This window comes from Gymnoscopelus microlampas (genome assembly GCF_963454915.1).
Source record: "Gymnoscopelus microlampas genome assembly, chromosome: 7".
Classification (NCBI taxonomy): domain Eukaryota; kingdom Metazoa; phylum Chordata; class Actinopteri; order Myctophiformes; family Myctophidae; genus Gymnoscopelus; species Gymnoscopelus microlampas.
The window spans coordinates 8,025,065-8,051,931 of NC_139944.1; the positions used below are offsets into that span (position 1 = coordinate 8,025,065).

Below are 26,867 nucleotides of genomic sequence, written 5' to 3' on the forward strand. Positions count from 1 at the left end.
AACGCATGCTTAAGGTCATTACACACCGGCGATTATGCGGAATAAATAAAAGACGCTTTTTCGCTCCGCTAAATTGATGTGGAAGCTTGCATTGACTTGATAATTCGCCCCCGGTGTGTTTAGCGTTGAGATGGCAAGTGAAAGTACCATCTCAACGCTAAAGGTCCTTACACACTGGAGGCGATTTTTTCATACGAATAATACAATTTTTCAGGGTTCTAAATAGGGGGATCCTCTAGGATTATTAAATTGTTTTGTCTTTTCCTTCCTTTATTTTGATAGAATACAGTAGACTGACAGGAAACGAGAGATGACACGCAACAAAGGTCGACACGCTGTCAGGTTAGGTGCCCGGACCACTACGCAAGCCACCCGGGCCATCCTTTTAACGATCCCGGTTCCTTAACGGTTCTCTTTAACCATTCCTATTGAGGGTTCTAAATGAACCCTTACAGGTCTGTAACTCTGAGAGTGTACAAATGGACCATTGCGGGTCCATTTGGTTCCATTTGTACACTCGAGGGATTTCTTCTATAAAGGTTAGAGGCATTTGGGGGTAAAAGTTGGAAACTTGACTATTTTATATAATTCAAGGTGCTGAAGCTGAGAAAAATGTTTCCCAAGCAAAATGTTTAGTTTTTAACCTTCCAATTTGCATAACAAAATGGCTGCCAATTTTGAACTATTTCTTCAATAACTCGATAACAAGGCCAGCAAAACTGACAAATAAAGTGTCTTTATCTATGTTCTGAGGGTCAGACAATGTGTGTATAAAGGTATTTTGTAATGTAATTAGTGGTAAGTCTACTCCAAAATATGCAAATTAGAGGCCGCCATTACAGAAAACGGTTTAGTACTCAAAGCGGTCCATACGCATCCACCTTATGTTATTTTATTTTCTACTTTTCTGTAGTTTTGGCATCCTTAGGACATCTAAAACACAGATTTAGATGATCCCATGTAAAATCCTGGGTATATATTTGGCCCTTGGTGACCCAAAATACATTGTTAATGCCTCCAGGAGCGGCTGCTTCGCCGGTAGTTTTTTCAACACCCGCGCAACATACTTCAGAAGGGGGAAACCGAAAGGCTTCCCACTGTGGCTCTCAGATGTAAACACTCATTATTAAAGAATATGCCGATCAAGAGCTTTATAAGACGGATCCAGCTCCCAGGGTCTGCTGATGAAGCGTAGTGTTGTTTCACACGGTGGTTTTCGCCTACCAAGCTGTCCCTGAAGGCTCTCTCTCTGAAAGGCCAGCCATTGCTGCTCAGTCAGGGGGTTCGTCAGCTCGGAAAACTCCGTGGATGCTAGCTCCTCACCCGACGGGGGGTCCGGCGTTGGGTCGTGGGGTAGGATCTGTAGTTGGTAAACTCTCCCACTTTGGAGTGCTTGTTTGTAAGCAACTCTGATTGCCGAAACCAGGCACATTGTCCAATCATCCTGCACATCACTACATTAACAACGGTAGTTACGACGGGTGTGTTTAACCTACTCACACGCACACACACACACACACACACACACTCTCTCTCTCTCTCTCTCTCTCTCTCTCTCTCTCTCACAGTCACACACACACACACACACACACACACACACACACACACACACACACACACACACACACACACACACACACACACACACACACACACACACACACACACACACACACACACACACACACTATTGATCATGATCATTGATTCAGCTGTAAACGTCTATCAGTCTATGGAATGGTTTTCTGACGACACCTGCTGGTTTTATTGAGCAACTGCAGCCTAAAAAGAGTCTCAGTCTCAGACTCAGACTGAAACAGTTATCTATCTTTCATCTTCAGTTCAGAATGTTTGAAAGTTATCATTCATGTAGAATACAACAGCTTGTAGATCTGCAAATTTCAAATATATAACTGCCCAAGATACAGGATATTTCACCAGTTCTCCAACTGAAATACCTTACAATTAAAACCATAATGAATTAAAACATACCTGTATACAACAATTAAAATCATAATGGATTAAAAAAGATTCAAACTTAACTTCACATTGTAGCCCATGTATAAAATAAAAGTAAAAATTAGCCCATGTAATCTTATACATGATGTATATAAATTAAATGTAATCTTATACATGATGTATATAAAGTTAAATGTAATCTTATACATGATGTATATAAAGTTAAATGTAATCTTATATACATGATGTATATAAAGTTAAATGTAATCTTAAATACATGATGTATATAAAGTTAAATGTAATCATGTTAATATAAAGTTAAATGTGTACCAAATGGACCCTTACAGGTCTGTGACTATGCATGCACCTTGTGGTACTTTAGCACCTAAAAGGCATTAAAAACAAAACTGCAGACCTCTCAAAACAAACTGGTCAGGATACTACTAGACCTCACACCTAGAACTCACCTAACCCCTGCTCATGATGCTAGAGTGATACTAGGCCTCACACCTACTGTAGAACTCACCTAACCCCTGCTCATGATGCTAGGGTGATACTAGGCCTCACACCTAGCACTCACCTAACCCCTGCGCATGATGCTAGATTGGGATGGCTCAGGGTAGAGGACCGAGAGTAAAGACAGGTACATGGATACCCATGTACCTGTCAAACTACTTCAATAGTTTAAAAGACACACAGGCACAACACCAGAAGGAGCTCCACTGATCTCACTGAACCCAGTTTCTGCACAAAAATGGGGTCAAATTCGTTCTAATGCTATGTCACCAGAATGTGGAATGCTCTACCAACATACTGTATATATACTGTATATACATATACATATATAACAGAATGCTCTACCAACATACTGTATATATATATATATATATATATATATATATATATATACACACACACACACACACTGTAGCCATACATATATAACAGAATGCTCTACCAACAGTCATAACAAAGTGTGACTCCTTACCCTCCAAAACCGCTCTAGTGTATGGAACCAAATGGACCCTTACAGGTCTGTAACTCTAAGAGGGTACAAATGGAACCAAATGGACCCTTACAGGACTGTAACTCTGAGAGTGTACACATGGAACCAAATGGACCCTTACAGGTCTGTAACTCTGAGAGTGTACAAATGGAACCAAATGGATCCTTACAGGTCTGTAACTCTGAGTGTACAAATGGAACCTTACAGGCCTGTAACTCATACTCTCTCAGAGTTAAATGAACACTGGGGATTTTACAGTGTAGATTGGGGATCCTTAAAATAAAAAGAAAGGAACTCATTGTAGGCTGCAGTTGCTCAATACAACCAGCAGGTGTCTTCAGAAAACATTTCATAGACTGATAAGACTAAAGTCCTGTTCTGTTCATAACAAAGGCACAATGCATTACATTACAAACTAAATGTAAAAAAACACAAATACCAAAACACTGGTTGCAAATGTAAATGTGGGAATGTAAATGCAAATGTGGGAACATTTGCACCTGTGCATCAGGAGTTGGACTCATGCTCACCCTTAGGCCTCGGCCACACGATAATGACAGTATGATAAGGTTGGCAAGGAATATCACTTCAAACACTAGCCATGCTTTGTATGGAGAATATAGGTTGCTGCCTTCAGGAAGGAGATACAGTGTTCCTACATACAATAAGGTCAAACTGAAGAGGTCCTTTGTCCATCAGACGACATTGAGGCTTAATCAGGAGTTATAGGCCAGGGGTAGGCTGAGAGGTGGACATTGCTCTTGTCTTTGTATGTCTTTATGTATGTATTTTGTTTTCTTGTGTCATGTCAAATGTGTGTACTGTTTATTGTTGCATACATGGCTGCTGGGTCGCAAGACAAATTTCAGTGTGAACTGACAATAAAGCATTATTGTATTGTATTATCGTATCGGGACATTTTATTTTAAGCAGAGTAGGCCTATTTCAAATATTATGTCTACTGTTACTAAAATGGTATTATTTATTTATAATTATTCCTGAATATACTGAGGTATCCATGCTTCTGCCACAGGCCTGATTACTTTGTTGTATGATGACGTCGTTTGCCAAAGAATTGATGATCTACAAGCTCACAAGGCTTTGCATTATGCATTGTGAGCGTGTAGCTCGGTTATTTTCGGCGTGCAGGAGCATGATGACTTAACCAACAGTCATAGCAATACTGGATTACACAACCCTGATTATTCTATGTGGAGCCCTGTCAGATAAGTGTATAAAATGCTCCATGACTATTTTAGTGTTGTTCTACTTTCGTCTGGCCTTATGCCTTTTTCATGCCTTGTTTTAGTTATCATTACAATGTTGATGAATGCTTTGAAAAGCACCATACAAACTATACAAATAAAGTATTATTTTTAAATATACGTTTGCTTTATTTACATTACAGTATGTACTTGAAACTGAAGGCAGAGGGAGGGACAGACTTTTCACACTGGTATGGAAATTAAACCATTCTGTGTTGCAAGTAAGCAGTCAACAGGATCTGTTGAGCTACCGGAGTGTCCCAAAAGCTCATTCACTTTTATGAATAAATTACCTGAAGAAAAAAAAGAAATGAAAGGGAAAAAAACATTTTAAGACAAAGATATAAGTACATGGGATCGATGAGTCATTCAAAGGAACTATACATCACAGACACACATACAAAGACTTCACTTTATTTGCAATTTAAAATTGGGTACAAGATAGAAGTAAATAATTCAACCTGCCTGAATATTGTTGTATATGACCCGGATAATTTGATTCAAGACAAAATGATTTAATGACAAAACATTAAGACAGTTAAGGGGTATATTTGAACAGAATATCAAAATAAACATGGATGCTTAAGGTATTGACAATGAGGATTTGACACAACATAACATAAAAAGTCAAAATTTTCCCAACTGGAGCTACTAATAGCTCTCTAAATACATCACAAAGCTTTAGTTTCCAGAGATGTCAAGAGGGTTTCTTGATTTTGTTTTAAATGTGTAGATCAATACCGGATGATACATAAAAGATACCCATCTTTAATACACACACCGAGTTGGGAAACAAATGCCATCACTGTTCAGATTTTACAATGCACTCCCGTATGCCTTTTTTTTATACTTTGTTCGGAGACCGTGTCACACACACTTAATAGCTAAACTACAAGCTCCCAAGAGCTTGTAGATTAGCTATTTTCCGTGCGGGACACGAGCGTGCAACTAAGTATAGATAGTGGGGCGGCGTGGCACGATATATCAGCCTAATCGTTCCCTTTTGTGATTAAAGCGCCAAATTTGGCAGAAGTGTTGATTGATATATTGGGAACAAAACTGGATATTGGGCCATCACGAATTCTCACGCTGGTGGGTGTGGCAGCCATTTTTCAAAATGGCCACCAGCGGTTGATCAAATCTTTCTAGTTTTTGTCCTACTAGGCCGAAATGTTGCTCAAGTATGTGAGTATGAAGGTGTGTGGGTGTGTTCATGTTAATTGCCTAAAAGGGGGCGTTGCAATGGGAGTGGCCTAGATAACAGCAACATTTGGGAGAATTGTTCAAATGGTTATACAAGCGGGACATTTGGTACAAATCATCTTTGGAGATCACGCTTCGATTTAGGAAACCAGGCCACTCATAAATCAAAGATGGCAGCCATTTTTTTTCAAGATGGCCACCAAAAGACTGTATTTTAATTTCTGCATATTTTTACCTATTATTTGAGGTCAATTACCAAATCACCTATTAGCACGACAGGAGTTACCATTTACAGTGACGGTGCCAGCATATGAGTAGCACATAGACTGTAAAAATGTATGGACAAAGTGACGCCATTGGTTTCTACAGACCGTAAATGAAGCCGATTTTATAACGCATATCATGGTGATTGAAAGAAGACTTGAAACTAGCGACAAAACCCCACCCACTTGAATGGAGAAAAAATCTTTCTGACATCAGCAGGGGTAAAACAGCGAACCTACTGGCCATTCATATGAACTTTTACTTCCTATTTAGACTCTATTTCAAAGCAGGAAGCTGGGCCCTTGGAGCCTGCAAGCATGGCCATACTCAAGCATGGCTTGAGTATGGCTTGAGTACTAGGAGCTGGTGTTAGGTGTGAAGATGAAGAATAAGAACAATGCTGTGTGGAGCTCAGGGAGGAGATAAGAAAGGCAGCCAGAGAGAAAGTAGGGAGGAGTACAAAGAGATGAGGGGTAAGGCAGAGAGAAAGGTGGTGAGGGTTAAGGAAAAGAGTATGAGTAGTTGTATGAAAGGTTGGACACCAAGGAGGGAGGACCTGCACATTTTTGGCTAGACAGAGGCACTGAGATGGGTCGGATGAGCAACAGGTTAAGGTGATAAAGGAGGGATGGAAATGTTCTAGCAACCAAAGACAGTGTGTTGAGAAGACGGAAGGATCACTTTGAGGAAACAGATGGAGGAAAGTGTCAGGAGTTTTATTTTAACAGGAGTATACCAGTGAGAGGGAAGATGTATAAGACGGGAGGGGTACCAGCCATGATGCTGTACGGCTTGGAAACGGTGGCACTGACGAAAAGACAGGAGGTGGAGGTGGCAGAATTGAGGATGCTACGATTCTCATTAGGAGTGACTTACAAATAAATGGTAACTCCTGTTTGAAAATGTTCAAAAACATACTATGGGAGTGCTATTTGGTGATCTGGTGATTGACTTCAAATGATTAAAGGCAAAGATATGCAAAAATGCAAAAACAAATTTTGGCGGCCATCTTGAAAAAAGGCTGCCATCTTTGATTTAAGAGTGGCCTGGTTTCCTAAATCGAAGCGTGATCTCCAAAGATGATTTGTACCAAATTTCCCGCTTGTATCACCATTTGAACAATTCTCCCAAAATATTGCTGTTATCTAGGCCACTCCCATTGCAACGCCCCCTTTTAGACAATTAGCATGAACACACCCACACGTCTTCATACTCACATACTTGAGCAACATTTCGGCCTAGTAGGACAAAAATTAGGAAGATTTGATCAACCGCTGGTGGCCATTTTGAAAAATGGCTGCCACGCCCACCAGGGTGAGAATTTGCGATGGCCCAATACCCAGATTTGTTCCCAATGTATCAATGAACACCTCTACCAAATTTGGCGCTTTAATCACAAAAGGGAACGATTGTCGTGCTACGCCGCCCCACTAAGATGAGGCTTTAGCTCTCTAGATGTTTTGTGCAATGACAGAGCACAGACTAATGGGGGTGCTCAAGCTTTGCTTTTCTTGCATTTCATGCAGGCTGGTTGTAGATGTAAACCCTGCAAATCGTCACTCATGACAAAAGGCCATCATTAAAAGTTTAAAAGTGGTTATGACTGTTTCTAAACTGTAGTCATTTTCAGTACACTTTTCCTTGCTTCAATTTGTAGATTGACATGTCAAATATCAGGAAATTATACGTGTATCAAGAACGAGTTATATTTGGGGTGTTTAATAATACCGTAGAGAGTTGGACAAAACTAAAACAAAAATTAATTTACAAATCAAATTTTAAAAACCCGAGAAATGGGTTTTGGAAATGGGCACCCACAACATCTGCATGCAAACACACCTCACATATCTGCTAAATCCAGGAAAATAATACCAGTTGTCTCCGGTTTGTTCTCGTGTGGTCTGTGATAAACCAAGAGACTGATTTTCCCTGTGTCATGTAATGTTGCCCAGATGGGACTGAGAGATCTGTATTCATAACAATATTAAAGTATAAATAAGACAGACGCTGAGGGAGCGGTTCGGCTCAGGACTCCCGTGATTGGCTGCGAGAGTCTAAGTGGGCACAGTGATACTGCGGGCTAGTAGTGTCAGCAGAGCTAGTTCCACAATGCCATGGGCTTGTTCCAGCGCCTCTGCAGCCTCCCTGGCAGAAAACCCTGCTGCCTGGATCCTCTGGATGTGCTCCGCTGGAAACGGTTCTGTAAAGGGACGTGGAGCAGAGGATGGAGGGGCCAGAGATGTGGACTGGGGAGCCTGAGCGAGAGAAGGAACAGAGGGGGCCGAGGTGGTAGAGCCCTCCACAGATGAGCCTACAGCCACAAACAGGGGGCTCTGATGAGTGTGCTCGGGTTCGTCTGGGCTGTCGCCGCCAGAGGCACTACCATCTGCCACCCCTCTCCCCTGCTGGCCCTGCTGCCCCTCAGGGGGTTCCCTGAACTCCAGGTCCCCCGTCTGATCAGAGGGACCCACTGGCTCAGGCCCAGAAATAGTGGCCGCAGTGGCATCACTGACATCATCTTGCCCACCTCTGTCTGGCCTACTTTCCCGGGAGCCGTCTGGGCTCTGCAGTGGTCCGTGCCCCTCCGCAGTCTCTGTCGCATCTCTGCCCGGGTGTTCATCCTGACCAGAGGGGCCAGGCGCAACACACACAGACGGTCCCTCATCAGATACAGCAGCAAGATTGGCTTTGGCATCACTTAGTTCTGCACTGGCTGTAATGGCAGTAGAGGGGGTAGGCTGGGTGTTTTCAGGGGTCGGGATGGGGGACTCGGGGATGGGGTTGCCGTCATCCAGTCCGTCTGCATCCTGTCTGAACGGGTGCGAGGGGGAGCATGAGGCACTGCGTTCCTGGGACTGACCATGGCTGTTGGATACCAGCAGCTGGTGAAGCTCCATTAGAGCTGCTGCCAGAGAGGGGATATTTTCAGAGCTGGGGCAGCGCTCCCCCTCAGGCTGGTCCCTCTCAGATGGCACGGAGGCAGTGTCAGCGCAGCACAGATCAGGAGTCACATCCTTCTGTGGTGGAGAGTCAGCTGGACAAGAGCCCAGGTCGAGGGACAGGGGAACGGGTAAGGGTCGATGTTCATGCATTTCTTCTCCTTCGTGGTTCTGCTGACCAGTAGCACGTAGGCAGGGTTGTGTGGCCTCAGCAGCTGTGCCCGATCCGTCCGCCGCCGCCTCCTCCTCCATGGGTTGAACTGGAGATAACTCCTCTGGATTGGTGAATTTAGAGTAATTTGCTGCCTCGCCTGATTCAGCGTCCATCTCCGTGACTGTGGATGGTAGCTCGCACTTCGGATCGCCAAAGGCAAGAGAGCAATTCGCAGGCGTTTCTGCAGGCAGGGTGTCTTTCTCCATGTGCTGAACTGGGGAGAGTTCCTCTAGGTTGGTGCGCATCGAGCCGCTTTCCATACTGTCACATTCAGCGTCCATCTCTGTGGCTGTACATGGCACCTCACTCTCTGAATTTCCAAAGGCTAGAGTGCAACTCACAGGCTTGTCCAGCGGAGGGATGTCTCTCTCCATAGGCTGAACAGGGGAAAGTTCCGCTTGACTGGGAAGCATGGAGCTCTTCACCAGACTGATGCATTCAGTATCCATCTCTGTGGTTGTAGATAGCACCTCATTCTCTGGATCTCCAAAGCCTGGACTGCCACTCACTGCCTTGCCTTGAGGAGAGGTGGATTTAGGCAGGTCGTCTGTCGGGGGATTAGTTATAGGGCTGGAGTGCGAGTTGGTCGGGGCCGGGAGGGTGTGAGGGTTAACTTGATTGCTTGTAGAAATGGACTCTTCTTCTTGGGGTGAAGGCCCTGGAATCCCCTGAAAGCCAGGCTGACTCTGGTACTGCCCTGGTGTTGGGGCATGCATTGCGGCCGGGGCAGACTGCGAGCGGTCCAGGGTTAGACTTTGGGGATGGCCACACGAAGGGGGTTGGGAGGAGGAGAAGGAGGTGGATGAGGCCATTTGGTCTAAGGGTTCGGGCACTGGGAATGGTGGGGATTTCTGTGAGGTAGTTTGTCCATCTGCAGTGTCTAACGTGAGAGAAAATGCATTTGAGAATTAAACAGGTTGAAGATATCAAAAATCAGGACCACGCTCTTTCTAAACATGCATTTGATTGTCCATGCCAGCCTCTGAAATGAAATGATGGCAAATTATATGGAGACGCTGATCAAATAATTAGTATATACTCTCCATTATGTCAAATGCTAAAATATTTTTGTTGCTTCACAAATTTAGAATCCAAATTTTCTCCATAATAAAAAAAAAAGGAAAGAAAAACTGAATGAAAGCAAAAACGAAAGAAATCAATTGAGAATGAGCAACAAAATGTGTAACAAAAAAAATAAAATAAACAGCAATGGACTTATAATTCTTCCTGTAGATTTGCAGTACCTGGTTGGCAGGGCCCTCTCCAGCCTTCTCTTCCAAATGCATCAGTGCTGTCCTGCTCAGAATTAGGGCACACCACACACATCATGCAAAGGGACGCAGAGAGTTAGCACTCACACACAGCACAACGCATGCGCTAAACTGTCCACCCTTTCACCAGTGGTGAAAGGTGTCAGCCAAGAGAACAGCTACACTATGACCTGAAGGAATGGTCACTGTGATCACACATTCTGTCATCTAACCTCAGGTCACTATGTTTGGTTTAGAAAGGCTTGTGCCAATTATAATCAATACGTTATAATGCTAGTGTGTATAATTTGTTAAAATTACAATCATTTTACTAGAATATATGGCTGTGGGCAATATATTGATTGATTGAATATTGTATTAGAGAGAAATGCAAAACAGCACGAGTAAAGTCTAACACTTGGTCTAAAAGGATAACACCAAAAAAGTCCTTGCGGTCTTGTCTGCATTGGGGTCCTATCAATATTATATTGATATTGTGTTAAGAGACTAGATATCTTCTGGGATTTAGGTTATCGTAATATGGCATAAAAGTTGTCTTTGACTGGTGGTGAAAAGCTCAGTATGAGCTTGTAGATCTGTTAGCCCTGCCCTATGCTATTGTCACTATCACTTTACTTGTAGAGGGGATAGTTTTGTTCTTTTGTTTGTTTTTCATTTGAATAATGCCCACTTGGTACCCATTGTACACTCGTCCACCCTGGATGGGGTCCGGTCAACTCTTCCCAAGGTTTCTACCCTTTCTTTTCCCATCAAGGGTTAGGGTTTTTTGTTGAATTTTTACTCGCCCGATTGAGGGTCTAAAGCTGTGTTCACACTATCGCATTAAGGCAAGGCAGCAACAAACAGACACCCAACCATTGTCACAGCGTGACAGGCATGACGTACTACAAATCAAGGTTGGCCTGAATTAAACTTTCTTTCAACTTTTTTCAGCGTTCCGATGATGTAGTGAAGCGTCAATCAATGTTTTTGTTTCACAGTTTTCACTCCCCTTCCTTTTCGTCACAATTCCTGCTCTGTTCCGTAAAAAAGAACACAAACTCATTCTTGCCCTTTTGCTATTTTAGCCCTACCCTTTGGCCTTTCCATTTCCACAGTTGAGCAACACTTCAAAGGCAATGTAGCTGGCCATGCTTGGTTGTTTTGCAGCTTTTGTCAGCGATAGTGTGACTGTGAACACAGCAAGGGCAGGGGTATCATTTTGTTTCCTTTGTTAAATGTGGGCCTGTATAAAACGCTGACTTCACATGACAGCGGTGAGATAAGTGAAAATGAAGTGTTATATTAATCCAAGTATACCCCAAAAAGCTAAGTTTTGGCTGACAACATATTTATCTTCTATATCCTCTTAAACCCTATATACTTCAAAGACCGGGCTCCCACAGGGCTCTGTACTTGGATCCCATCCGTTTTCCCTCTACACCAAATTTCTTTGCCGAAATAGCAAGACATACAAAGCTCATAGATCTGCCATTTTTGTCTGCCTATTTTTGCAGAATATTTGCCCATGACAAACCTTGAATAGGGACGCAAGGGATTTGTCTGGCAGTTAGGTGTCATGCGACTATAAAACGTATACAATTTGCTGAGGTGATGACACAAAGTGATCATGTGACTGAAAATCCAAGATGACTGCAGGAATACAGATCGAGAGTAAGAAGCATAAAATGGCACATGCAAAAAATGTCACTTCTTGCTGATATATATTTTTTTCAGCTGAGAAAAACGTCAGCTGAAAATAATAAAAAGAGGCTAATGTGCAGATCCGAGGAAACCACCACAGACGTGCACGGTGTGTACTGTCACACACACACACCCGCCTTACCGCTTTCCTGTATAGACCTCTGAAGTGCCTCTGCCAGTTCCCTGTCAGCCATCTCCTCTGGACGAGCGTCCTCACGCCCCTCGGACCCGTACGCCAGCCGGGCGCAGTCCGGCAGCTCCGCTTCAGGTAGGAAACGAGTTTCGGTGCCCGTTGTGCCAATCAGCAGCACAGACTTCTTCAGGTCGATGGCACACTAAGGGAAGAAGGAAGGATTTGCGTAAATCTGTTAAATTCAAAGTGATTTATTTTGCAGTACAGTGTTGAATGGAGACCCCAATACATTTACAATCTTTCCGACGTATGACGCAATTGTGTCACATTCTTCGATGGGATGATGATAGTCTCTCAGGCCAAACAATTATTCCACGATCAACTGTTCCATGATCTTTGAATGCTAGTGTGTCTGTAACTACACCTCCTGAGAGCCACGAACGGACGCTGTCATTTCTGTTCACGAACATAATATTTAGCCAACGAGAACAAATAGCTACATCAGAGTCCTTATTTGACTACACCTCTAATGACCCTGATATCCCCAGGGACTTACTCGCTCTTTCCAAACCAAGATTGAGACTACACCTGCATGCAGTCACCAGAGCCTTATTTCCAAAGGACTGAGGTGGCAGAAGGAACCCTCACCGGGCCAACGCACAGAGGACTTCTGTGGCCGTTGGTGTGCCATACTAAATAAGTGTTCTTTTGATTTAATGACTCTGATAGTAGAACAACTGAAAAACAATTGTCAACTATTGTAGATAAGCGCACTGCTTTGGAGAGTTCTGTGAATGATTTAAACAGATCATTCACTCCACTGAGGAGATTCTGAATAAGCCACAGGCTAAACTAAAGGAGAGACAAATCTGAAAGTCTGAAATGGGGGCGGGGGGAGGGGGGGCTGTAAAACTCGAGTCACTTCCTGACTTGCCTACATAATTGAAATACGAGTCAAATAGGACCCTGGCCAGACTGAGTAGCAAAGTAAGAAAATTAAATTCGCCGAATGTAGCAAATCAGCCACAAAGAGGTCATATGATCACCATAGTGGAGTCCCTAGACCCAACTCCCTCTTGATTGCATTTTAGTTACTTTTGATGTTGAATCTTTATACACTTCCGCATGATGGAGGCATTCAAGCCTTCGAAAATGTTTTACAGTTGTGCAATACAAACTCAAGTCTGTCTAACCATTGTATCACAACACTGGGAGAACTGGTACTAAGTCATAATTACTCCAGGATGCTTTTTTTGTGCAATGCAAGGGTGTGGCTATGGGCTCCAATATGTCGTGCAACTTTGCAAGCCTATATGTTGGCTTTTTTGAGAAAACATCCAAACCTTTCTTTTACAATTTATTGGCTTACAAACGATACGTTGATATTTTCGGCCTTTTCAAGGGTGAAAAATATATATGTAGGTAAAACCACACGTGCCCTCAAAGCAGAAGCATCTGAAAATTGTGTGACTCAACAGTCTGTCTCGAGAGACTAGTACGATGAGGAAGGCTCATACCTGATGTCTCTTCAGCATGTCTAGTCCAAGCAGCATGTCCATTGGCTGGTCCTCCAGGATGGAGAAAGAACAAGGCAGGAAGTCTCCCTCTATCTGAACCTGAGCTAGAGGAGAGAAGCATGACGCGCCTCAATTCAAGCTACAGCTAAATATCATGCAGAAACATGAAATAAATGTCAAGTCATTTTTCTTTTCTTTTCCTCTCTTGGAAACATGTTTTAACTTGTGGCCGCAGGAACAATGTTGCTTTAACCCATTAAGACCTGGAACTGTGTCATTTTTAGATTTGAGCTAAAAAGCATTATTTTACACTTTTGGCTATTCAAAAATAGCAGATATACAAGCTCATAGCGCGGCACCGAGTGCCGCGCTACGAGCTTGTAGATCTGCTATTTTTGAAAATTCGTGAAAATGTGTGCAAATCTTCTGAATATATATATTTTTAAAGCGAACATTTTTTACTCAAATCTTTGCTTCTGGGGGGTCCCTGGAACAAAATATTTTGATGGGGGTCCGCGGCCAAATACATATAATTTTGGGGGTCCTTGACATGAAAAAGATTGAGCACCACTGATATAGAAACATACGTTTTTCAGAAAACTGTAGAGATTTAGGAGACATGTAGAATCGGCTTCAGCTCTCAATGGGTTAAAGAGATACTTGAAAAACTCACCCAAATGAACTCTGCCGATGATCTTCTGGGTGCCCACGCCCTTGGCGATCCCCGCCCAGCGCCGGTCCACCAGACGCATGATGTTACAGCGCTCGGCACACGCCTGGCTCATAATCGTCATCTGGGCTCCTGGAATGGAAGGAGCCAGGGGGAAGCGGATGATAAATGTTAAACATGTTCAGAGTATATTCAAGACTACCAAGTAGGGTTCTTATGAGACCCAAATGGTATAACCTGGCTAGGAATAGCAAAATGCAAATGCACATCTATAAGAATTTCGGAAAGGTTCGATGGAGAAGGGGAAAAAAAGGCGATTACATTATGTAGAATACATACTATGGTACTAAAAACAAAATGCACTACATAAGAGATAAGTGAACTCATCATTTCTGGAGTCTTCTACTATTACTACTACTACAAAAAAGGGTGGATATCCAATATTTCACACATTAGACAGAACAGGCAAATAAAGGCAGGCATAAAAAAGATAAAATCATATCAATAAAGATCCGCTTTCTTCCATCGCTCAAAAGGTCTAGTAGAAATATCAAATGACCCATTAATGATTGTGCCAAAAGAAGTTAAATACTTATTTTATCAGTACATTGTCATTGTAATTTATGTACAGAGTAGGCCGACATTATTGACAGAATCAAATATCTGTCAAGATTCAAAAGCACAGAGCAGCACCCACAGTCACACACATTTTAGTACAAGCACTTTCACAATCAAGACGGTCATGCTTTTGCGCTTCCATTTTCAGCTCATTACCTGAGTCAACAAAAGCTTTCACAGGATGTCCGTTCACGACGCAGTTGATGTAAAGCATTACCACCTGTCCAAAGCTTTCTGGGGCCTCCTCCATTGCAATGGTCATATTTTCTTCCACGTTGTGCTGCCTAAAATACAAATGCAATTGTAAGCATCAAATTATCAACCGCTTTCAACATGACATTCCTATTTTGGGAAAGTATATAGGACATAAGCGGCTAAAATGCCAAGAAGACAAATCCAATCGTATTAATGTTTAAACGTTAACTTACTGTACATGCTTGATTGCCACTGCATATCAATGGCAAGCTGCCTTTCCAGCAATGTTTGGAGCACGACCGCAACAATGCGGTCGTGCTCCAAACATTGCTTGAGGAATACCAGCATTGTCCATCTCTCTGTTAATATACCATGCTAATCTCATACGTTCTTTGGAGTGGAAGGCTACCGTTTTGTGACAGTTTATAGAACTATTTGTAATATTTAAAGTAAGGCAACAGATAAGGGACAACTTCACATACAGTTCATAATATCTAACAATATCAGTTGCAAAAGAAAAAAATAATATAATATATAATAATACACACACACACATATGGATATGTTCTAAAATGAGAAAAGTTCATAACTGCTGAAAAAGCAGCTGTCTGGACATGAAAAATCACGAGTGTAGGAAATTGTTAGTTGTACATTGTGTATTTACTGCACTTGGTATAATAGTAGCCTACACAATACATTTTTGTAAATGTCTGGCATTAAAAAGCAGCTACGTATACATGCAATGTTCTGGAAGCCTCTCTACTGTTAATGTGAAAGTAAATGTATGCGGATGATAGGTATCCTTGTATTTGTCTATATGGAACTTGGACGACTTTAGCAGGGTGAACTTCTTCCACTCCTGACATCACAAATCAACATTATTTACTGGATGTTTCTTTTATGTTGGGGTCTGGGCAAACAGTATGTACAGTATTTATGGTTTTTGATAATACAAAATTAGAACATAGGTTTTCACATTGTTTGAATGTCCAGCATTTAACTACTTAAACCCTATACACTTTATTGACTGGGGTCCCCCAGGGGCTCTATCCTTAAGTTGGCCCATTCCTTTATTTTTCCCTCTACACCAAATCTCTTCACTGAAATAGCCGATCTACAAGCACACAATGCGTCATGTGGCTTGTAGATGAGCTATTTTCACTAACTATTCGCCTATTATGACCAGAATACTATTCTGAATAGGGACGCCAGGGTTCAAGTGGTTAAAATGATCTGATGCCCTGTCTTTAAAATGACTCTAGATTGTACCTGATGTCCTCTTCAATCTTTGCCTGGGCATCCAGATCAAATGGATCAGCAGTCAGTAGCCTGATCCTCTCTTGCTCCCTGCGGGACCGATCCTGTTGCTGCTCCAGCAGAACTTTGGTGAAGCGCTCTGTGGGAACATTGTTGGACGTACTCAGAAAGGACTAATTCGTGGGTTTAAAGCTCTGACCCCAGATCAAAACTGGGCAGCTCGAAATCAAAACCAGCAGTACAAACTCTGGGCCCTCAGGGGGCCAGAGCTTAGAACCTCTGATGTAATCCACTCATGCTTGTGAGGTGAATTATACTGAATTTCAAGTGGAAGAGATTTTCTTAGTGGCCAGACGTTCACCTGTTGGGCATGTGCCAAATATAGGGACATCAGGTTGAAAGTGGTTAATATCGGTTGCTGGTCTCAACGCTTGCACTACTTGCATCTCTACACAGGCCTTTTTTAACAGGCACTATATCCTCAGGATCTAGGACTATGTTACATAAAGGTATTTGCATTAGCATTTTCTTCCTACTCAGTACGGATATCTCATAGTATGTTACTCCAATGCACGGCTGGACTATCACACACACACACACACACACACACACACACACACACACGCAACTAACTGCATCTACACGAACTAACAAAACTGTGCAACGTAAACAAGTTAGTATAAAATATACACATAACGGAAGAATTTAGCAGTCTGGCATCTCATATATGGGACACATTGAGGACACTCTTTTTCACCTAGATCGCCACTTAGCAGGGCCTCAGCCAACGGTGGGTTGCGCTCCTTGAGGAGGGACAGCTCATGTGGATTGGCCAGTAGCATCTGCTGGAGTAAGGCCGGATCGTCCAGTCCCTGCGGAGATGAGCCCGAGCCGGAGCCGAGGCCGGAGCCGGTGCTGGGCCCAGGAACGGCACTGGGCCCGGGAGCGGAGGCACGAACAGCCATTGGCGTCGGTTGCTGTGGAGAGCGCTGCTGCTGTTGCTGTGGGGTGGTATTCTGCTGCCTCAGAGCAGCACGCTGATTGCTTGAGGACGAGCCTGGGACTGTGATGGAGCGAAAGTCAATGTGTGGCAGACCTGAGGAGCAAAGTGGAGGGACAAGTCAGCACGTTGCACATACACAACCTAAATATACAGTTCAAAGTAACATTACTGTTACTTTGTACAAAACGTGGCACTTCACGCTACGTAATCAGCTTGCCCAGCGCTGCCAGGGTTAATTGTTGCGCTGACAATACGTCACAAAGCTACGTGTATCGGCAGGATCACCACAACTTTCGGCATTTATCAATATATCCTGACGTTGGTTTCAGCCTACCGTACGCTGAGATCTCACGTCAGGTCGATAGCAGTTGTTGATTCCATTCTAGACCTGTGGAGCAGCATTGTCTGACTGTCCTACAGGCATCTGGACACATAATCCACTCCAAAATGTTTATCTACGCTAATAAATAATCCCTGTGACAATATAACATTTTATGAAGTAATTTAAACAAACTACTTTAACAGCCACTCAGATCTGGCTGCATTGAAAATAGCAGATCTACAAGCTCACAAGTATCGCATTGTGACGCGTTGTGAGCTTGTAGATCTGCTATTTTCGGGAGTTTAGACCTGCTGTTATGTTTTCATGGCCACCGGGAGATCAGACATTTAACCCACGGTCCAACACACACCAGGCTTCATCCATTAATGTTCTCTCCGGGCTATCTCTCATTAATGGGGTGCGGGACGGGACTCGGCCGTCCGACGTTCTCACTGGGAAATGGGAATAGCCTACATGACTGCTTTATTTTTGTGTAACTCGAACGCGCACTGCTCGGTATGGGTTAAATAAATGAATATACAACAAACATATTCCATCCATGGCGCTGTGATTGGTATCATAATATGTCATTCAAGTAGGCTACAAGCCTGCCTACCTGACAAAGATTGTACCGCTACGCTACGGATTACATGACAGACACAGTTGGGCGGGCGTGTGCGTGTGCGTGTGTGTGTGTGTGTGTGTGTGTGTGTGTGTGTGTGTGTGTGTGTATGTGTGTGTGTGAGAGAGAGAGTGCGAGAGAGAGTGCGCATGTGCGGGGGAAACTCTTTCTTATTGGCTTTTCATGTGTTTGGTCGTATTCTGATGTCGTAAAATCGGGGCGTTTTGAGAATATTTAAGGGCGTGTTATTTAAATGACGCTCGTTTTCAGACTTGAGATTTATCAAAGCTCCGACATAATGTACGCTAGGATTGGCTGTATTATATACTATGATAAATGTGACTTCGACGTTGGTGTACGGCCGAATATATGGAAAAATATAAGCCGTTTTTTATGCTCCATTGATAAATGAGGGCCAGTGAATCTAGCTTACTGTAAGTTGCTACAGACACTGGTCGGATTTAAAAAAAGAGAAAGGTTTGAGTACTTTGATGGGAAAGCGTTGCAATGGAGAAATCACATCCAATATAACACCTACTGGATGTGAATCACTCGTCACCTCGTACTGCCCGCTGCCTCTGTGATCTGGTCGATTTGAAGAATGAAACCAGCTTTTTGAGGTGAGAACATGGAGAATGCAGAGTAGGCCTAATGATAACTGGCATTAAAAATGCTTAAGGGTTAAGCATTTTTAATTGCTTAACCCTGTCTTCTACCCTGAGCCATCCCAGCTTGCATTTTGTCCTCGCCCGAGACCAGGAGTGCTGAGTCATCAGCGAACAGGAACAACTTGCAGTTACAGGCTGCATTCATGTCGTTAATGTATGGAAGGAACAGTAACGGCCCTAGTATGCTTCCTCCGTAAGGCATGGTCATACTATATGCGTGAGTCAGCAACTGTTGTCAGAGTACTTATAGGCCAGTCTATGACATCAGCACTATGATATCAGCCCTATGATGAGCAGTGTGTATAATCACGCTCACGCTATGACGTCAGCACTGTGTATCTGTCCGTTTGTATAATGTAATCTCCAGCATTGCTCCGGTTATTGCGCGGTAGTTCAAGGCCATATCAGAACACTATAACGTCAGGCATGTCCATATATGGGCATGATCTAGGCACACAAACAACATGTTAGACAACGAAGAAGTAATAACACCCTCTGACATAAATATAAATTTGTGTCTCTGTGTATCTGTCCTACCCATGGACTTCACACTTGGTGTGTGTATCGCCAAGGGCCAATGGGAGTGATGTGCCGAATTGGGAACTTGGTTGGATCAGCACTTGTCCAGAAATATCTAGAGGCGCTCGGGTGGCACACAGGTAAAAGTGCCTGCCCACCACCGGAGGCTGAGGGTTCGAATCTACTGCGGTGCATTCAATCGGAGGGAGATATTTGTCACTGTACGTAGGCTGGGGCGGCACCTGTCAGCCTGTTGGGCGGGAGGGGCAGGACGGAGGCTCTGCATCCTCCTGGTGGGGCTCCTCACTGGCAAGGGAGCCGGTAGGATACGACAGCAGTGACAACACAGACATGTCATGTGTGTGGGGAGGAATTAATTGGCATAACGACTGAATTGTGGGTAAAAAGAAAAAATAAGTAAATAATAAATATCTATGTCTGTCTGTGTCACTTGTATGTCCATATATGGAGAGACGACACAATGGGTACTCTGACAACGGGTATTATTGCATAGCCGGATGGGTCACGCGTTCCCAACCCTAGTACTTCTAAGCACACGTTTACCTGGGAAGGCTGGCTGGGTTGGTGGTGGTGGCCTTCTGTCTGCTTGTCTGAGAACCACAACATCTCCGTCCTTGACACCATAGTTCCCCAAGGCACGAGTAGGGTCTTTCAGGGCCTGCTCTATATACAAGATCTAAAGTGAATTCAAACGGACGTTAAAATAGTTAGCTGTAAATACAATGCTACGAGAGACATGTCAGACTTAGTTAATGCAAAACATGATCGAGAATGGACACAGCTCTAACATTTCATTAGCTGCTGGTATAATTATGGAAGGTTTGGAGTCACAGTGTATGTCTTTGAAACCCAAGTATAATCTTGTGCAGTGGTGTAACGTAACTAAGTACATTTACTCCACTACATCTCAGAGGCAAATATTGTACTTTTACTCCACTACAATTATTTGAAAACTTTAGTTACTAGTTACTTTGCAGATATAAACCATTATATTATAAAACATACATTAACCACTTCAGCCCTATTTTATACATAGGCTATTTTCAAACATGTTGGTACTTTTACTTTTGGTACTTTAAGTATATTTCGATGCCAATGCTTTTGTACTTTTGCTCAAGTGACATTTTGAACACAGGCCTTTTACTTGGAACAGAGTGTTTTTATATTGTGGTATTGCTACTTTTACATAAGTAAAATATCTGAGTACTTCTTCCACCACTGATCTTGTGTATACCATTACTGTATTGCAGAGGTCTTCAACGGGGGGTCCTCAGAGTTACTACAGAGGGTCCGCCAAATCTTTGTGATTTTTACATAAACCACTTCAACCAAGCATCCCTATTCTGAGGAGAACTTTAGTCAAAAATAGCAGATCTACAAGCGCACAACGCCTCGCGCTGCGAGGCGTTGTGCACTTGTAGATCTGCTATTTTCGGCAAAGTGGTTCGGTATAGGGGGGAAAAGAGTGAAAGTACAGAAAGCACAGAGTGAAAGGTCAGGTTTACTAAGTATTGTTTTTAGAGCATGGTTAAATGTCTGGAAATACACATTAACATGAATCCAACATGATAGCGCTGTGAAACAAGTCTATGAAGCAGAAGCTGCCTATGAAATCTATGAAAATAAAAAATACTTATACAATATATAATGGGGGGGTCCCTGCTTTCTCTCTCTCAGCCAAGGGGTCCTTGGCCTGAAAACGTTGAAGACCCCTGCTGTATTGCATGTGGTTGAACAGTCTTATCTCTTATGGACATGCCACACCAACATTTCGCTGCTTGTACCTGTATGAGTGAGTGACAAATGAAGCCCTTCTTGATTCTAATTATAGCCAGGGATATACTGTAGGTTGACCACACATAACCTCAGGCTATACTAATAGTCGTATAGTTGAAATATTGGCTGTTGACATGTCATCATTATCCAAATAATGTTGCAGTTTGGACTCTTTTAGCGTTGACATCAACCAGATAACGGCACCACTACCCAACCATTAATGTACAAACGTTTGGTGACAACAATAAATCAGCGAAGACCAGACTTGTTTGTATGAGATTTCGCAACACTTTAAAGCCCAGATTCATGCTAGCATGGGAGCTAGTTAGCATATGTGGCTAGCTCTGGTCCAGAGCGTCTAACGCTCCGCCAGGCAGCGCTGCTATTCTCATAGACCGAGAATTACACTACCGTGCGAGGTCTCAAACTTCAGTAAAAAATAAACAACTATTTCGCTTTGCACCGAAACAAAGGCTGTTGTGTGTTGTTAAAAGACTATTCTCCACGGTGGGAGACATCTCAGTACCCCACCTTCTCTGTATAATATTTTTTTTGGACAGAAAATACAATATGTCCGCCAGATGGAAATTATTTTATTTACTCCACTGCGCCCTCTACAGATCTGGTCAATATAGAATTACCATTGACCAGATCTGTAGGGGGCGCAGTGGAGCAAAAACAATAATTTCCATCTGGCGGACATATTTTATTTTCTGCCCAAAAAGTGTATTATATAGAGAAGGTGGGGTCCTGAGACGTTTCCCACGGTGGAGAATAGACTTTCAACAACACAAAACAGCCGTTGCTTCGGTGAGTGGCGAAATAGTGTTTTTTTTTTTAACCAAAGCGTTATTGAGTTCTCTCTAACGCTCCTGGCGGAGCGTTAGAGAGAACTCAACAACGCTTTGGACCATAGCAGAGCAGAACAGAACAGAACACGCTGTGTGTATTTTTTATTAGTGCTTTTTTTACCTGGATCTCCCCTGCTGGGATCCCTGATTCTAGTTCACAAAGTGCTACGAAGTCTCTGAGCTCCAGCTCTGGAGACACATCGAGGGAGAAGGTGCTTTCTGGCCGCTCCCTCGGCGCGCAGAACACAGTCACCAGCATCGCTGTCCAACCCGCTGTGCTTTTCCTCCTATGTTGTCGTATTAACACCTCGTTTTCGGCTTTTATCGTGTTTTTAGTGGCGAGAAAAACAACAACACATGAAAGGTGATGTACTATTATGACGCCTGGACACACTATAAAAGCTATTCAACGGCGTTCTTCTTTCTCTATCAACAACTTGCATCAACTGAACTGCCACCGCTAGTGTTGCCGTATTTTGGGGGTTTGTGTTTTCGACGTGTCGGGTTACAGGATTTGATGTCGTGAGAGGACACATCTTCTTCTTCGCATGGCCGACCGTGAATTGTTGTGCTCTACTGCCACCTGCCGGTCCATGGGTATAGGAAGGTAGATAATCTCTGCAGAGAAATTGATTGATTGATTGATTGATTGATTGATTGATTGAGTGATTGATTGATCGATTAAATACTTTATTACGATACGATAATACGATAATACTTTATTGTCAGTTCACACTGAAATTTGTCTTGCTACCCCGCAGCCATATTAACAGTTTGCAAAAAAAGCACAGAAGTGCAGTTTCATACCAAAGGATGCTAAAAGGATTAAACCCAAGAAAGCACCATGGCTTGTTGTTTCCATTTGGGTCCTGTGCTGTGTATTCAATTCATCAAAACATGTAAAGACAAACAATAATACACAAAAGAAAATATGCAAAAAACATCATATAAACGAGTAGTAATCAAAAAAGAAAATATGTACAGTAAACAGTTGGGGGTGGGGGGCATTTCTGGTGATATGCTTGGACTTTTACAAGGGCCAGTTACAAATTGCAGCCACCCATAATAGTCTAGATGGAAAGTGGGGTTCACGTCCATAGGATGATTTTTTTATTTTTTATCTCCACCTGGTTTTTCTGCATCCTTGAAGTGTGTATTTTAAGATTCTGCCAACTAGGTACTGTAACAGGCTGAAATGATGTCTCATGGGGTTCATTTTTAGCCCTTTATTACAAATATCCTGAACCCAAACCCGACAATGGAAGAAATAGAAATGAGCATAACTTTTGAAGGAAACAGCCAGAGACAAATACAAACAAATTCCCGTACAATTTGGACCCAAGGAATTCATAAAAGTGGTTAATAAAGATTCAAGCCCATCTTGACTCTATTAGGCTACAGGACAAAAATAGCAACAAAAAAAAAAAACGAACCCGAAAATGTTCACATATATATATCTGTTTTTACTAAATACGTTTTCTTAACCCTTGAAATGTGGATTATAAGATTCTGCCACAGGTACCACACTGAAATAATGTCTCAAAGGGTTCATTTTTAACCCTATGTTACACATACCCAAACCCAAAAAGGGAAACATAGTTCATTAAAATTGGTATTATTAAAATTCAAGCATATCCTGACAAAAATATATTAAAAAACTGAACCAACAATTTTCAGATTACATCTACATTAATCTTTTTACTAAATACTTGTTGTTGATTGTTTTCTTGCAGATTATCTTCTCATAATCCTTGGAGTGTGTATTTAAAGATGCTGCCTGAAATAAAGGTATGTGTGTGTGTGTGTGTGTGTGTGTGTGTGTGTGTGTGTGTGTGTGTGTGTGTGTGTGTGTGTGTGTGTGTGTGTGTGTGTGTGTGTGTGTGTGTGTGTGTGTGCGTGCGTGCGTGCGTGCGTGCGTGCGTGCGTGCGTGCGTGCGTGCGTGCGTGCGTGCGTGCGTGCGTCCCTGCATTCCCTGTAGGCTATGAATGCTTTTGTGGCCCCTGGAATCTCCAAGAGAGAATTTTCAACTATCAGGCTCCTCCTATCTCCTGTGGAACCATCTTTGAGGTTTGGTCCAGGATGCAGACAGCCTAAGTTTAAGAGCAGGCTAGCTTCAAATTTACTTCATTTGGAGAACAACAGCACCATCATCATCCATAGTCTCTAATGTCACCATAACCAGTGCAGTGCCACGTTTGATTACCTCATTAACAAATGACATGACCTGCCTGGTGAGACATGTTCAACAACTCTTTTGAACGTGTAGTGTGGTGTCTACATATATCTACAAGCTCACAACGCGTCACGGTGCGGCGCTGAGCTTAAGTAGATCTGATTTGCTATTACAATTTCTGGAAAAGAAATGCATTGATATTGATGGGAAAATGTTTTACTTTTGAATACTTTTGAATTTGACTTGCAACTTTCACTTGTAGTAGTCGAGTAGCATAATATTTGACCAGGAGTACTTTGACTGAAGTACTGAGTCCAGTTCAGTACTTTGTCCACCGCTGATTAGATATTGATGATGATGATGATGATGATGATGATGATGATGATGATGATGATGATGATAAAACCCTGGTGCTAGCGTATAGGGCAGTGAAAGGAACAGCTCCTTCTTACCTCCGGGCTATGGTCGATGCCTACACCCCTGCCCGACCACTTCGGTCTGCCACCTCGGGGCGACTGATTGCCTCGTCACTCAAGGGACCTTCTGGTCGATCCACACGGTCACGACTTTTTTTCTGTTCTGGCCCCACAGTGGTGGAATGAACTTCCCACTGATGTCAGGACAGCAGAGGCCCTGCCCATCTTTCGCCGCAGGCTGAAAACCCACCTCTTCAGGAAACACTACCCTTCCTCTTTGCCTGGCCTACTTGTTGTTAACTAGTTGTACGAGCGCTTGTTTTATTGTTGTATTGTTTTATTGAATCTTGTTTAGTCGTTACAATGATTTGTTTTAGCTCCTGCTCATTTGATTTAGCTATTTTGTCTCATCTGTTTAAGGAAATAGGTAGCTGATATATTGGACTTTTACCTTAGCGCTATAGCCTACTCTTGGTTGCTTGTTTTTGCAGAAAATGCACTTCAGACTTCTGGTGATTAGTAGTTTTCGTTCCCTACCTATGTTGAATGCACTTATTGTAAGTGGCTTTGGATAAAAGCGTCTGCTAAATGACTGTAATGTAATGTAATGATGATGATGATGATGATGACGATGATGATGATGATGATGATGATGATCAGGATGTTGGTCATGATGATGATGATGATGAGGATGATGATGATGATCCATCATGACTAGGCCTATATTTCTGTAAAAACAACAGGCCAATAATTCTCTGAAAAAAGTCAGTCATTGATCAGTGTCAGTGATTGTGACTCTCTGACCTGATTTTTACAAACACACCCCTTTGAATCTTGACTCTTGATCAGAGGCTTTCAGTCTAATGTGTGGGTGGTTGACTTGACCTTTTTGTGGTTCCGATGCTTGTCAAGTAATATATATACACCTATATAATTAATCATTCTTTTGGGGTATTTTTTTTGTTCATTCTTATAGTTTTTAAGAGACGCTGTTGGAGAAATTAATGATGAATTGCATGAATCATCATTATAATACCGTGCATTCGCCGAACATTCTCTACATTAATCAGCACAGTAACTATACTGATGATGATTCATCCAATTCATCACTTATCATCCCCACTATTTTCAACAGAACATGAGCTGTTTGACTATCCAGTATCCCAATCATTTTTTGCAACTTAAATAAAACTAAGAAATATTTGTGCAACTCCCCTCAAAAGAAAACATGAAATGTTTTGCTCTTTCCATTGTCCATGCACCATATTTAAATGGTAAATTATTTGGACACACTTGCGGAAGAAGTGTACTTCAACCCAGAAGGACAGAAAACACATCCTTAGGAAAGAGAGGAGTTAGTCACTGTTCTTTTAATAGATCCATGGTTGTCACAAGGAGAGATTTATCTTGTCACTTTCCCCATAATACATCTAATATATTTGTCACATCGAAATCTATGTTTCCATGTTGCCAGAGGTGTTTTTTTTTAAAATAAGATACACTGTGATTATTTATCCTACCACGCACTCTAGGAAAGATCTCTAAAAGAGAGCCCATATATTCTATCTACGTCCAACTTTCTACACAGTAAATCCTCAGTGTTAATTTACAGTATCTATTTGTAACTCTTAGTGTGTACGAATGAACCAATCGGACACTCAGAGTTAAATTAGCAATCATTGTTTTACTGTGTAAGTTTGCACATGAAGTGCACTGTAGGCCTTTTTTTGAGATCTCAGAACAGTTTACTGTCAATGGCAGTTCCCAGATAGTTGTACTTTGCAACCTGTGTGTGCGTGCAAGCTAACATGGGTGTGTGTGTGTGTGTGTGTGTGTGTGTGTGTGTGTGTGTGTGTGTGTGTGTGTGTGTGTGTGTGTGTGTGTGTGTGTGTGTGTGTGTGTGTGTGTGTGTGTGTGTGTGTGTGTGTGTGTGCGCGCCAGCTGCTCTAAGGTGAAGAACAAGAAGAGATTCCTGTACACCACTCTGTAGAGTGTCTTATTGTAGAACGAGTCATCAGAAATCTTGATGGTAATTACATTTGCAGGAGTTATTGCTTCTGCAGTCATTTGTGAACCGAATGAATGAGGCCGCTGAACTGAAACTCCTTTGGGGACTTCACCCCTAATACACTGAACCCATCTTTGTTAACCCATTACGACCTGAGACCGTTTCTACAAATGCCTTCTATATCCTAACTCTTCTCTGAAAATAATTATGTTGCTATATCAGTGGTGCTCAAACTTTTTCATGTCAAGGACCCCCAAAATGATATGTATTCCAAAAGGTCAGTTAAATTCAAA

General features: G+C 42.5%; 1 protein-coding gene across 2 annotated transcripts; it reads right to left on the reverse strand.

Moving 5' to 3' along the window:
• Nucleotides 1-4,383: 4,383 nt before the first annotated feature.
• Nucleotides 4,384-22,444, reverse strand: ddi2 (DNA-damage inducible protein 2). 2 transcript variants are annotated; one of them, XM_084062127.1, is made up of 10 exons: nt 22,098-22,444; nt 19,893-20,025; nt 16,952-17,290; nt 16,207-16,333; nt 14,899-15,026; nt 14,128-14,256; nt 13,455-13,558; nt 11,947-12,139; nt 10,095-10,146; nt 9,642-9,730 (listed from the first exon to the last, which is right to left on the reverse strand). In XM_084062127.1, exons 1-9 carry the CDS (start codon nt 22,233-22,235, stop codon nt 10,136-10,138), a joined length of 1,302 nt encoding a protein of 433 aa, XP_083918253.1. In that variant the 5' UTR covers nt 22,236-22,444; the 3' UTR covers nt 9,642-9,730; nt 10,095-10,135. The 2 variants fall into 2 exon arrangements, with proteins under 2 accessions (XP_083918252.1, XP_083918253.1); XM_084062126.1 differs by lacking the exons at nt 11,947-12,139; nt 13,455-13,558; nt 14,128-14,256; ... (3 more) ...; nt 19,893-20,025; nt 22,098-22,444 and having other exon boundaries at nt 4,384-9,730; nt 10,095-11,932.
• Between the last annotated feature and the right edge of the window lie 4,423 nt (nt 22,445-26,867).

What these genes read in the sequence shown, in the direction of transcription:
- ddi2 (XM_084062126.1), bottom strand. Translation starts at nt 10,179, where the DNA reads ATGATGTGTGTGGTGTGCCCTAATTCTGAGCAGGACAGCACTGATGCA. An exon ending in GAGAGGGCCCTGCCAACCAG is followed by an intron (nt 9,731 to 10,094) that starts GTACTGCAAATC and finishes CTCTCACGTTAG; the next exon opens with ACACTGCAGATGGACAAACT.